At 36.0% G+C, this 14,908-nt stretch overlaps 1 protein-coding gene across 1 annotated transcript in view; it reads right to left on the reverse strand.

Annotated features, from left to right (window-relative positions):
* The window catches only part of rps6ka5 (ribosomal protein S6 kinase A5), a 51,977-nt gene that overhangs the window by 11,167 nt on the left and 25,902 nt on the right, over positions 1-14,908 (reverse strand). The window contains exons 9-13 of the mRNA XM_087290848.1: positions 14,708-14,869; positions 12,638-12,763; positions 7,402-7,535; positions 7,215-7,308; positions 85-255 (exon numbers count right to left, since the gene is read on the reverse strand). Of these exons, the coding sequence (XP_087146974.1) occupies positions 85-255; positions 7,215-7,308; positions 7,402-7,535; positions 12,638-12,763; positions 14,708-14,869 (687 nt within the window). The remainder of the gene's footprint in view (positions 1-84; positions 256-7,214; positions 7,309-7,401; positions 7,536-12,637; positions 12,764-14,707; positions 14,870-14,908) is intronic.

Raw genomic sequence — 14,908 nt, forward strand, 5'->3', positions numbered from 1 at the left:
ACTTGTAGTCTGGGGCCCCTTGGTCTGGAGTGCTGTGACATCTGGGCTGTATATCTATGATAATTACAGTGGAGTGTGTTGTACCTCTGGTTTGAGGTCCCTGTGCACCACGCCGACGTCATGCATGTGGCTGACGGCAGACACCAGTCTGCGCATGATGCGACTGGCCTCGGTCTCGCTGAAGAGTTGCTTCCTTCTGATCCGCTCCAGAAGCTCACCACCTCGCAAGAGTTCCAGGACAAGATATGTGTGCAGCTAAACAAACAGAAAATCACCCCGTTAGAGGGTCTAGTCACTTAGTGTTATGACTCAGTGCGCAGATCCTTTGAGCTTGATGCTCAAGTGAGCATTATGGGTTAGAGTCTAGACTCAAACACATCCTGATTTGAACACATCAAATTTTTACTATGAATTGCAGACACTTTCTACAGAATTACTCCTTGAGGCTAAGTTGGCACCAATATTTGTACTAAAAGGCTACATTTACACTGCAGATCTTGAAGGTCAATTCCGATTTTGTGACTGTATCTGATGTTTTTGATGACCCACTTATATCATCTTATAAAGGTGACTCGTATTTGACTGTCTGCATTTACACGGCACACAATAGCTATGTTTCTCTCCATAAATCTGAATTAACTGTATGCACAAAACTGAATTATAAAAAAAAATGTGCGAATGAAGCAGCGTTTCCATCCAACGAGTCAAACCGAATAAAATCGTCACTTCCTGATTATCTCGCGCCAAATATAAACAGTAAGAACAGAATTTGCTGCATTAAAAGAAGCTGCGTGAATCTTTTCTTCATTTAATAAATGACTTGCACCTCAGAAGACAATCCTGAGACGCAGTAAACAAACGGTGGTCTTTGAAGGCGTGAGATGCGGAGCGCAGATGCTCTTGATTCTGGAGGTAATTAACAAAATAATAGCTCTAATACTGAGATGGTTAAGGCATTTTAGAAATGCCAAAACAACACTTTTAAAATTTTTTACAGTGTGCTTAGCCTGCTGGTTTGTCCATTGACGCACATTTTTATCATCACATTATTTCATATAGCAAAATCACATGACCTTATTTAATGCACATACTGGAATTTGTTCGATAAACAAATCCATCATAGTTTAAGCGCATCTTTTATCATCGAATAAAAAGTTTATCCTACAATGCGAATGTTTTTTATGCGCATTTTCAAAATTTATGCACATCTTGGCAATTACATGAACTGATTTTTTTGGTGTATATCCAAAATGCGCATAAAAATTGCTGGTTGGAAACATATCTAGTGACAAGACGTTATAACTAGGAAAAAAGGAGTGGGCACTAACTGACTGCTGATAATAAAAGAGGGCTCTTTTCTCCATTTCTGTACTTAACCTGTTTGCAGGGTTTAATGTTGTTTTGCTATAGTTTATGACAGAAAGGTTCTCACTTTGGCCGTCCATGGCATGATTCAGGCAAGTGATGTATGCAACAGTTTTATTGTTTACGTGGCGGATGTTGCTCTTTCTCTCTCTCGCTAACATGCTTGAATACTTGTGCTATATGATAATATAAATGCTTTTTTTGTTTTAGTATATGAGATTAAGGGGTTTGGGACTGAAGTCTGAAGTCTGCTCCAAAAGGAAAGCATCAGACTTAATTTTTTAATGATGCGCGACTGGAATTGCCAGGTGAAAATCCGAACCATCTGCATACACTGCAGACACGAGAGCATGGATCCGATTCATATCGGATTTTCGTTCATTTATTTATTTTATTTTCAGCTTAGTCCCTTTTTTAATAAGGGGTTGCCACAGCGGAATGAACCGCCAACTCATCCAGCATATGCTTTATGCAGCGAATGCCCTTCTAGCTGCAACCCATCTCTGGGAAGCATCCATACACACTCATTCGCACTCATACACTACGGACAATTTAGCCTACCCAATTCACCTGTACCGCATGTCTTTGGACTGTGGGGGAAACCGTAGCACCCCGTAGATCCCCACGCTAACGCGAGGAGAACATGCAAACTTCAAACAGATACACCAACTGACCCAGCCAAGGTTTGAACCAGCGACCTTCTTGCTGTGAGGCAACAGCACTACCTACTGCGCCACCGCTTTGCCCTAATATCGGACAAATTTTCACACATGAACCTGAATCTGATTTGAGTAAATCGGAATCCATGGGCAGAATCCGATCTGTGCCACTTGGGAGAACAAAATCGGAATTGGGTCACTTGAACCATGCAATGGAAATGCAGCCAAAAAGATAAGGAGGCAATGTATTGAAATAAAATACTAAATGAAATCTTTTAAAACAATCAAGATTAAATGAAGTCTAAAAAGCATCTACTGCATCATTACGACCATTATAAACAGTTACACATATATTTCTGTTAAGCATGTAAATGCAATGGCTAACCATAGGCATCTACATTGACCTAAAACAAAATGTGCCATTACAATGTAAAAATGAGATTTTATTTCTCACTGTAGAAACCTTCAGTGATTATAACAATCAGTGAGTTTTTGTGAGAGTGCGTAACATTTCTATGTAAAGCTGTACCATATACAGCATCTCTATTAAACAATTGTTTGAATGATCATGATACATTTTAAAGGACTGAATCTTGAATTTGAGGCTCGAAACATATGAAATAAAGTTTTACCATTTTCTGGGGAATCATTCTCACAAAACAGTATGTTCTGCGAGCCTTGACATTCATGCTGCCTTGACCATATTAATGCTATATGGATCTACTCACAATTACTACATAGAGCTTAGAAATATGGCAAACATGTATGATATCTGAGCAATTAAAAAATAAAATTGCTTATGTAAAAATCCAATGCAAGGGCTAAAGGAAACAGAAACTGTTTCTTTGCACAATAATAATAGACTCAATCATACTTCATGTATATCTCCTGTATGTAACAATACCTCTGCATCATCTTTACCTTGATTGCAAAAGTCAACCCTCAAGACTTAGTTTTAGTCCAGACCTTGGCAGTGGTTCATTAATATACTTGCCATTTGATTGCATTCACCAGTACCTCTTATGGTTAAATCCTGTCATATCCCTTTATATTTAGAATTAGTAACTGGCTAAACTAAACATTTCCTGATTTCTCTATTACCCCAGAGCACAACTGAAGACGTGTGGTGGACAGAGGTAACATATATGGAAGAGATTTCTCCTCATATTCAATTGTCAGTTTATAAAACTTTGTATAATTATTATTATTATTATTGGCTTGTCTTCTGTATATAATTTAATACTAATTAAAAAAAAAAAACTTTCATGCTACTAAAATAACTAAAGGGAAGTCTTGATTTTCTTGTGTACAAACAGCAATAAACTAAACTAAAAGTGTTTAACTCGTGAACTCTACAACCCTGTTTTTGGAGGCAGACCAGCACTACACTTTCTCAAGCTCTTCCTAATCAAACACACCTGAATCAACCCATCAGAGACTCCAAAAGCTGAAATTAATGGGTCAGATAAGGGAGACATCCAAAATATGTAGGTTTGGTGTTCCTCCAAGAATAGCGATAGGAAAAACTGTCCTACAAAAGTATGCAGAGTAGATTCCCCTCACAGAAAACACTTTTGATTCATTCATTCATTCATTTTCTTTTCAGCTTAGTCCTTTTTTTCATCAGGGGTCGCCACAGCAGAATGCACTGCCAACACTTTTTATGTATATCATTAATGATTTATCCAATATGAAAAAATAAAAATAAAAATAAATAATAATAATAATAATAATAATAATAATATAATGATTGGTCAGAATACTACAGCTCTGCTTATAAAAAAATTCATGTTCTTATTATTAATATTTTATATCATGTGTTTTTCATCAAGTTTTTATTATTATTTAAAATAAAATAGATCAATATAAAGCTCTGATTCCAAATCTAATCTTAATCAGAATATGTGGTTTCAAAATAATTTAGAATCTGCAACTCTATAAGCATGTTATTGAGCAAAAGCCAAAATTTAGCCTCAAGTTATATTTTTGTGGTATGAAGTCAGTTTTGATGAGCATTAATTGAAGTATGTTTTCAATTTGAGAAAAGTAAGATTTTGAAGAATAGACAACGGTGCCGTTGGTATAAAGGTAAACCAAAGAATTTGAAAGAATCAAAGGAAGATTGTTAACAAAAAATAAAGAGAAGAGGACACAGTATTGAATCAGAAAGGGCTTCAAAACACATTTTTTGAGATGTTGACAGTTATATATATGTCCCACGTTACTAAAAACACTATTAGGACACATTTATTTAGCTAACAAGTGAAAATTGTTTGAAGATGTGTTCGTCAGTGTTGCGTTTATAAATGTGCCGAAACAAACATTTTGTTTCCATTTTCCTGCAATCACTGTCTATCTCTCCTGTGTCTGTGTTTTTGTTGCCGCTGTGAAAATCAGTGCATGCATTTACTGAAACTCCCCTTTTTATGTAAACCCTTCCTTTTTTTGCCACTTGACACTCCTACCCAAACAAAGCTGGACTCATCCTGACTTTTTACAAACTAGAGGTTTGAAAATACCCTGCTGGAACAGGGGGGTTTCATGGCCCTTTAAGGTACACCTCTTTCTTCAAGATAGTGGATTTGTAGTAATGTAAACAAAAAATAATAATCTAATTTTGTAAACATGTAAATACATTCATGTCACCCTTGAGCAGCATAAACAGCCTTGATGAATAAACAAATGCAACTTCAGCTTCTGTTCTGATTAATCTAAAATTACCCCTAAAAAGATAATCAATCTGCTTAATAAAACATAAAATATAATACAAATCTGACAGATAGAAAATCTGACAGGTAGATAGATATTACTTTACTTGTTTGTTTGTTTGTGTTTTGTTTGTGTTTAACACACTGGCTAAGTTGTTAGCATAACAGTCCAAAGACATGTAGTATAGGTAAAATGGCGAAACTAAATTGGCTGTAGTGTGTGAATGAGAGACCATGTGTGTGTTTTCCACATTGCGTTGCTGCAGGAAAGGCATATGCTGTGTATAACATAGGCCAAAGTAATTGGTGGTTCATTACACTGTGGTGACCCCTGATAAAGCAGTGAATAAGGAAAATGAGTGAGTGTTTGTGTTCAACATCATGCCAGCTTCTGTGGCTATTTTCATCCATTCATTCATTTTCTTTTCAGCTTAGTCCTTTAATTAATCTGGGGTCGCCACAGCGGAATGAACCGCCAACTTATCCAGCATATGTTATATGCTCATCCAGCTGTAAGCCTTCACTGGGAAACATCCATACACACTTGCACTACAGGCAATTTACTTACCCAATTCACCTGTACCGCATGTCTTTGGACTTGTGGGGAAAACCGGAGCACCCGGAGGAAACCCAAGCAAACACGGAGAACATGCAAACTCCACACAGAAATGCCAACTGACCCAGCCAGGGTTTGAACCAGCGACCTTCTTGCTGTGAGGCGATTGTGCTACCCACAGCGCCACCGTGTTGCCCTGGCTATTTTCATGGTGAGATAATGTATACCGCAGTTATATTACATAAAGTTTTTACAATTTCTTACATTATGTTACATAAAGCCGTCTATTCTGACACACAGATGCACATTTAATGACAAAGGCAGAAGGGCTGCAAAAACGTTTGGCAAAGGTTCAGGTTTAAGATGATTTTAAAAATGGGCTTCAGTCTCATTACGCGCTGAATGAGTGTGAATAAGTGAACGGCAAAATAAGTGTTTGTGTGCTGCATGTGGGTGGGATGAGACAGAAAAGACTGTGTGTGTGTGCGAACGAAAGAAAAAAGAGAGGCAAATGAAAAAGAGCAAGCTAATATCTCTCATTATCTCTGGTATAGAGGAACAAAGACCCTGACGGGGCAGGGCGGCTCTGCTTTTCATCTGGGGCACGGCACTGGGTACAGACGGTGGGGGTTGATAACCTCCAATTGACAAGTTGGCAACGCACACACATACACACTTTTTACAGATCTAAAGAGCTGCCCAACTGACTCAAGCTTATCATGCTAATGAATAGGACGATGGATTAGGATGTCTGAAACATAGTGGAATATACATACACATGTACACTTTTATGGCTAAAGGCCTAATAAACTAGAAACAATGAAAAAATTAATAATAATATTAATGATTAAAACAAAATATAATAAAATTCTGAAGGTTTTGGTGGTCAGCAAGATATATTTTTGAAAGAAACCACTCCACTTCAGCAAGTAGGCATTAAATTGATCAAAAGTGACAGTATATCTTTATATTTTTTTATTTTGCATATTTATTTACATCCGCTGTGTAAAACATATGCTGGATAAGTTGGCGGTTCATTCCACTGTGGTGACCTCTGATAAATAAAGTGACTAAGCTGAAGGAAAATGAATGAATGAATGAATGAATATTTATTTACTTATTCATTCATTCATTTTGCTTCGGCTTAGTCTCTTTATTAAACAGGACCAGTTTGAGTGTTACTGCTTGAGTTAGTTCACTTCCCTTTTGTTGGAAATAGGCTAGTTTTACAAGTCCCCTAAAGTTAAGCAGTTGGGTTTTACAATTGTTTTAATCCAGTCAGCAGATCTCCAGATCTAACAGTAGCACTTTTAGCTTAGCTTACCATAAATCATTAAATCAGATTAGACCATTAGCATCTCGCTCGCTTAGCATGTCTTCCTACATGATGTCCCTACAGAAGAGTCAAGCTTTAAATAGTAAAACGATCGAAATACTTAAAAAAAAATTTTTGATCCAGACGCTAACGGTCTAATCCAGTTTAATGATTTATGCTAAGCTAAGCTAAAAGAGCTCCTGCCAGAACCAGAGATAAGCTAAATAAATAACTTTAGGGGATGATAAATTCTGATGATGCACTTTTTTATTCTGTTGCATTTTGAGCACATCAAAAAATGAAAAAAAAAAAAACTTTAAATAAAAAAGAGTGCAAGGATGATTATTAAATCACTAAACAGGATCGGTTTCACTGTTACTATTGCTTCAGTTAGTTTTAACCTTCTTCAGTACCACATCTGATAAAGACTAGTCAGTAACTGAGACGAAGTACAATGAAAAGGAAGAGGCGAGTTTATGAACAGGAGGGAATTAAATCTGGGGCAGGTGCGAGGACAAAGAGAGTTCAAACTTATTCAGGCTAGCCCAGTTCTTTGACTGAAAAAGCCTTTGATGTGCAGCTCTAGGTTTCAGTCTCAAACCCTGTCATACCTGATCATGGTAGATCTCATGTAGCTTTACTATGTTGGGGTGTCCATCACACAGTTTCAGAGCTGCGATCTCTTTCTGCGTCTGGGCCTCCATTCTGTAAAACAATCAATGAATGCTACAAATCACTTCCATATTATGATAAGAATTCATTTTAAATACAACAACAGGACTGTTAGTAAGCCCGTACCTTTTACTGACGATCTTTACAGCATATTTCTGTCCGGTTTTCTTGTGAGTGCACTGCCTGCAGATGGAGAAGCTTCCCTCTCCCAGAGCATTATGCCTCAGGTCCATCTCATAGTTCATGTAGAATGGAGAGTCCTACAGTCAGTTTGACAGAAAAGTGAAGGAAAGATATCAAGTTACTTTAGACTGTGTACTATACATCTGTACCTTTTATTTTCCCCCCAATATGTACTTATAATGTTAATTAGCCTATTTAGCCCACTGGAAGCTATAGTTGCCATGCAATTCTTGCTGACATCCAAGCAAATAATCAAATAAAATATTTCAAGAAAGAAAAAGGAATTGATTTACTTCCTGTCACATGAGGCCTTCAACTTTCTACCCCTAATTACAGGATTAAAAATGGAGACATACGTTCCCAAATAAAGGAAATTTTCATTCGTTCATTTTCTCATTCATTTTCTTTTCTGCTTAGTCCCTTTGTCAATCTAGGATTACCACAGTGGAATGAACCGCCAACTTATCCACCATATGCTTTGCAACCCATCTCCAAGAAAAGAAAATTTTCATGTTACTGAAAATTATTTTTTGTTCACAAATGTAGATCAACATAATCATAAAGGTCTGTAGATTCATCCAAATAAAACAAATCTTTCAAGAGATCTATAGTTTTTTGTATACTTTGACAAATGTTTAAGCGGCAACTATAGTTGTCGGTGGGCAAATACCTTGTAAGTACATAAACCATGGGGAATTAGTGAATAATGTGTTAATAAGTTGATAAATTAAGGTTATTTGTCTTGTTTTTTAACATTTTTGCTTTCATAATACGCCATCCATACATAAGTTAACAATTAAACTAATATCATTGTTTTCAAGTAGCCTTTTTTTGATACAAAATTTGACACACAGCAAAATCCTCAGAGTAAAATGAACATCTCCCACTGGTCCCACTCCAGCAAAGAGTTAATATAACACAAGAGCAGAGTTAAAGTGCTGAGTGAACAGAGGGTTTTGACTAAATGGCATTTTTTTCTACACAAAATGCAGTATCAGGTTACTGAAAACCAAATTTTTTAAGCTGTTGTAAGGGTGAAGATTTTCAAAAGCGCTAGGGTCTGTGTTATTTAGAAACCTGAGGGAAAAAAAAAAAAACGTTTTTGTTTACAAAAATACCTGTGTATGTGTGGACATGGCCTTAAAAAGTCATCTGAAAACTCAGCTCAGCTCATCAGGATTATTGAACAAATCCATAAACAGAATCAGCATATTTATTACTAAGTTGTCTGACTATTTCTGTCAGATGTCTACAAAAGTCTGTAGTGAGATTTACTGAAAATACTTGTTTAACTTTTTTATTTGTCTTTTTGATACAGTAGTCTGTTAGGGAAACTAGCGTGAGTTTCATCACTTTAAGACAAATAGATTAGTTGTTCGAGGGATTCATATCAAATGGTTTTCTAAATTGAAACATAATAAATGTGTTTATGAATATGAATTGATCTTTTGTAAGGAGTTGGTGAGTTAGAATGCCAAATGTTCTCCTCCTTTTTAAATTTTACATTGAAGGGTTCTTACAACATGTTTGCCCACCGGCAATTATAGTTGCTGCATATTCAAATATGATTTTCCTGAAAAAAATCAACAATCTGGAGAAAATAAATGCAAAATATGTTCATATAGGAAACTATTAAAAAGGCTACATACATGAAATCATTTTTTAAAAATTGGACACAAATGGGTTAAGGTTTATTGAACTAAAAAATAGCTGCAGCAATATTTTTATATAGTTGTTTTTTTCATTTTCACATCAGATAATGCTTGAATTTTTCATAATTTTTTTTATAGTTTTTTTTTTTATTCTAATAGTATCATAATCAATTAAATCATCCATTCATTAACCTTTAATTATAGTTTGAGGAAGAGCCAAAAGTCACTTAATTTATGCAATCAAATAAAAGAATCAAAATACAGTGTTAAACATAATTCCATGGCTTTTTAGACAGTTTCATAACGCAGAATTAGATTATTTATTAATGATTAAAAGATAAAGATATTATTATTTTTATATAATTTATACAATGATGACAATGTTATTTTATGTTTGATTGTTCAATTTCTGTACCTGAATACAGTTAACCTCTACAAAAAAAACATAAAGCATTGTTTATTTTACTTTTATTTTTGCTCTGTTGTATTTATGCTTGTAATTTATTATGGTTTATGCAAACGCAGCACATAGAAAAAGACTTGATTATCCCAATCGGTTTAAATGAAGGTAATGTTTCCAAGTAGGGCTTTTCAATTCATCAAGGTGAAATATATGAGCAATATCACGTGAGTTGCAGTGCGATGTGGCTGTATATCGGTATATATACAGCCACATCGCACTGCTACGAGTGTGATATTGCATTTATACAACAGTTTGAGGGCATAAACGTGTATAAATAAGAAAATCAAACACAGAGAGTCTCAAAACCCTTTTGTAAGAGAAACTACTTTCTTCTGCCACTTATACACATCTGCAGCTGACGTCAGAACAGCAGAAACCGTTGCTCGTTCACACACGTCACTTTAGAGCTAGTGTTTGAATGATTCTCTAGCGTAATGTCTAAAGTGATGACAAAACAGGTGATTTTGCTCACAATTTAAGATTATAAGGCTGACCAGCATGAAAAGCCATCTCAGTCTAGAGATTTCCCAGTATTTTTCTGTTGCAATCTGGAGATCACAATAGTATAAAGACAGCACTACAACATACAAAAGAGAGAGATCGACTTAGAAAGTCATTGACCTGTTAAATACTGATTTGATCAGCTGTAGTTTAAAATTCTGCAGTTTTTCTCCTAGGGCTTATTTTACGGTGTCTGTTGCCACCTTGTGAATAGACATCGTCAACCGTTTTTGCTTAAAGACAGGCTAAGGGGCCGATCACACCAAACGCACGTTTAGGTTCCAAACACGAGGTGCACCACACTGCTATTTTTGTTGACAAGAAAGAAAGAATCGATTTTTTATGTTGCTACGCAACGACTGGATCAGCTGGGTATTGTGTGAGAATGTTGCTGTTTATAGTAATATAATAGTAATATAATTTTAATAATTAATAATATTGTGATATTCAAGATTTGTGATTCATACAACACCGGATAACTGAAAACAGCAGCCACAAGTCTCTCCTCTATCTTCAAAAGTCTCAGTTGTTGTCTTGATAACACAAACACTGCAAAAACCTTAATGGAAACACCGCCTCTGTTTTCCTTTGATTGGAGAATGAAACAGACTTGAGTGATGTAACGTGCTTTTTCCGCTATGAGTTGAACTTTTCAAATGCGAGCGCACAGCACTCAAGGGATAAAACGTAAGGCGCAGCCGACAGTTTAAACACGAGGCACACAGGGCGCAAAAGCAGCATGCAAAAACGCTTGCGGCTGTTAGTAAACCATTCAAAAAATTTTGCCTCCCAATGCAAAAAACATGATCTGTGTGATCGGCCCCTAATGGCCACCGGTGCACTGTCTCTCAGAAATTACAAATATTTGAATAAAACAGGCACTATCCTTATAAAAAAAAAACTAAACGGTTGCAATCTAAAGCCTCAAAAGTACATTATGATGTCAAACAGCAGCAATATTTGTCAAAATGTAGAGTGTCCTCTGCTTGTTGCTGTATGTGGGCAGAGTAATTCACAAGGGTGAAAGGTTAAGAGGCTGGACGAGTGCTGTTACTGGCAGAATATTGCACGGCTATCAGCCAATCAAATTCAAGAACCAAACAGAACTGTTGTATAAATATACATATATCGCAATATGAAGAGTAGAAAAACAAAATATCACAATGTCAGATTTTTCCAATATCATACAGTCCTACTTTGTATCCAATCTACTTGCACAAATACTTGAATTTACACTTGGTGTAAACCCAGCATTACAGTTTACTGTACTCATTAAAGAAACACTCTTTTTTCTTGGAAATGGGCTATATTTACAAGTGCCCAAGAGTTAAACAGTTGGGTTTTATGTTTTTTTAAATCCATTCAGCAGACCTCCAGATCTGGCGGGAGCACTTTTAGCTTAGCTTAGCATAAATCATTAAATTAGATTAGACCATTAGCATCTCACTCAGTCTTAAAATAGAAAAACAATCAAAACACTTTTAAAAAACAAATTTTTAAGCCAGATGCTAATGGTCTAATGCAGGGGTGTCAAACTCAATTCCTGGAGGGCCGAAGCCCTGCACAGTTTAGTTCCAACCCTGCTCCAACACACTTACCTGTAGGTTTCAAACAAGCCTGAAGGACTCTATTAGTTTGATCAGGTGTGTTTAATTAGGGTTGGAACTAAACTGTGCAGAGCTGCGGCCCCTTTGGAACTGAGTTTGACACCTGTGATCTAATGTGATGCAATGACTAAAAGTGCTCCTGCCAGAACCAGAGATCGGCTGAACATATAAATAAATGGCAAAACCTATTTAACTCCATGGGACTCATTTTTTAATATTGACAAGATATAAGTTCGGTAGTAGCAAGACATTTTACAGATTTTGGACAGGACAAAAAACAACTAAAATGTATAGGAATCGAAGAAGTATTTAAGTCACATAGAGGAGGTCATCAGAATCAAAGATTATGACAAAGAGAAGCGTTCTGGATTCATAAATTAAAATCACCTACACCAAGAGGACTGGGGAAAAAATGGGGACATTTCTGTGTTTAGCTATAATATTGTGAATCATGGATTTTGAGTATGTTATGATACAAATAATGAGATGAAAATGTATTTTTAATGTTTTGGACTGTCGGAAATTCATTGCATTGATGTAGACATGGATAAGTGAATGATGATAATTGATGTTATTTTCCTGTGCAGTGGAAAAAATGTTTTTTAAAGGTGAAGGTAAATATTTCTTGTGTGGTTAATTACAGCATTTTGAAATAAAAATGAGATTGTTTTCAATTATTAAGTGGCCATCTTACTAATGACGTAATGTGATTGACTGTGGGATAAAAGGGTGGAATGAGAGGATTGCGTCACACACTGAGAAAGGCATTGTGTTGAAATGTTTGTCTTTTGTATCACCTAAGAATGTAAAATAAAAGCTATACAAAGTAATTATTTAATGAGTGTGAATCATGACCTTCTTAAGAATTCTTTTATATATATAAAATGGACACGCGACAGCTTTTAAATGTTGCAATGTTTTGTTTTTTCTTACAACACAGGATTATGCAGACTGACCTTCATCATAGCGCTACGGGCAACAGCAGCAGAGCCCGGCCTTTCTGACCCACCACACAGCTGAGCCGGGTCATCCATCACCGCGTTCCTCTTGAACAGGATAGAGGGAGCCATGAAGGAATAGCCCTGCAGACACAAACATCTATAAACACACTGGCAAACAGAAAAAGGAACTAATGCGGATGAAGTTTCAGGGTCACCGATGGAACTCAAACAGCGTAACCTTTCGCATTTCTGCGAATCCTTCATGTTAAGGGACTCCAGTCACATTGTTTGCATGCGACTGCATCATCTAAATAAAGCCCATGTCCCACTTACGCGGCCAGACTGCAGCTGTGTGGTACATGGGTGGAGGAGTGGCTGGCGGGATGAGAGGATTGCTGGACGGAAGGATGAGGAGATGAATGGTTGAAATGCTTTTAATTGATAAGCCAAGGTATTTGATTGCCCTGCTTTTCAAATTATCACAGTCCTCTAATGCAGCTTAATTTCAGTTTGTGAGGAGTTTGTGAGGGGGTGGCTGGGTTTATATGCGGCTATGCATGTGTGTGTGTGTGTGTGCTGGAGCGCTTCGCAAAGTTATCATTGCAGACGTCGCTGCAATTGTACCGCCCGAGAATTACGAAGGATCAAAATTCCAGCGCACATGAAAGGCGAACGCTCAGAAAAGCCAAGATGAAGTTGGTAATCAAAGGTTGAAGGAGTAATTGAGCCAGACATGGTTGTTCTTGCAGACGCCGACCTTTTATTCCATGACAGAGCCGTTTAATGGCGGCATTGATCCGCCAGACTGAAGGATTCAGAAGGCAATCATAGACACCATCTCTTTCGCAGCCTCCCATTTCAGCTGGCATCATGCTATAGGCAACGTTATGGATCAAGCCGCATCAAAAATAGTCATTCACATCTGATGCTTGAATCCATCTCCATATCACCATAATTACATCTCCAAACAGCTCTCTAATTCCTCTGAATACCAACATAGACAGCCGGGCGCACGTTGCGTAAGTGATCATTATAAAGGCTGACTTGCCCATATCCACTTCAGTACTTCCTGCGTACTAATAACCGAGGGTTAACTGAACATTTACATCAAAATTAAAAATTAAATGTCCACTCACTTGCAGAAATGATTTTTCAGTCTTATAAATGAAGCACAGTAAGAATCAACATTACAACATGCTTTTCTATATTGTGCTTGGACAGTTTGAGCTGATTTTGCAACAAAAGCTGAAAATAGTGAAGTGAGTGAATTTTGAAATCTGCATACATTTCAAAATCCTGTCACAAGATTTTACTTTTCTTGTCTGGAAATAAATAGTTTTATTAAGCATAAATGCATTAAATTGATCAAAATGAAAGTAAATATTGACATTTTTAATTGAATAAGTTATTTTTAAATGCAATAATATCTCTGAATATCTAATAACAGTAGTTTAATAAACTGATATTATTCACTGGATTTATAAATACAACACATAAATTACGTCGTCCGGAAACCTAGGTTTCTTGAAATTTTACTTTCTTTGTAAAATGCAACAAAAATTAAATGAACTCAAAAATTAAATTAAATTAAATTAAATTAAATTAAATTAAATTAAATTAAATTAAATTAAAACATCTTAACTCAAAATTAAATCAAAATCCAAATATAATAAAATTTAATTAAATAAAAAAAGTAAAATTTAAATCAAATTAAATTAATTTAAATTAAATTTCAATAATATTAAATTAAACTAGTAAAGGCTTTGCAAAAAATATTAAACAGGAGTAAAAAGAAACACAATTATTGTAATAGTTATTATCTTATCTATTAATAGTAATACTAAAATATAAAAAAATATTTAAATATATTTGAATTCAATTCAGTCCACTGTTCATTCACACTTTTGTTTTTCTGGAATGCAGCCAACATCAAAACTAACATGGATTATGGCTATTACTGCAGCTAAATATTGGAATATTGCACAATATTAAAACATTTCAGGAAGTTATAACCTGCAGTGACCAAACATGTCTTCCATTACACAACTCATATTACACAATAATATTATCCATTAATTGCACTACCTGGAAGATGCGGTCACAGTTGTTTGGAAGTGCTGCTGGCGAGTATGTCGGGTCCATCTCAGTAAACTCCTCCGCAAAGTTGCTCACATCCAGCTCATCCCGAATCACAGGCTTAAACGGAGCCCGAACTTTCTTAGCAGCCAAATCCTCCCAGTTTAATTTCTGAAACAACAAGAGTCAAACATTTTTGTTGCTGATCCC

This window comes from Danio rerio, chromosome 17, assembly GCF_052040795.2.
Source record: "Danio rerio strain M-AB ecotype USA chromosome 17, GRCz13ab, whole genome shotgun sequence".
Lineage (NCBI taxonomy): Eukaryota > Metazoa > Chordata > Actinopteri > Cypriniformes > Danionidae > Danio > Danio rerio.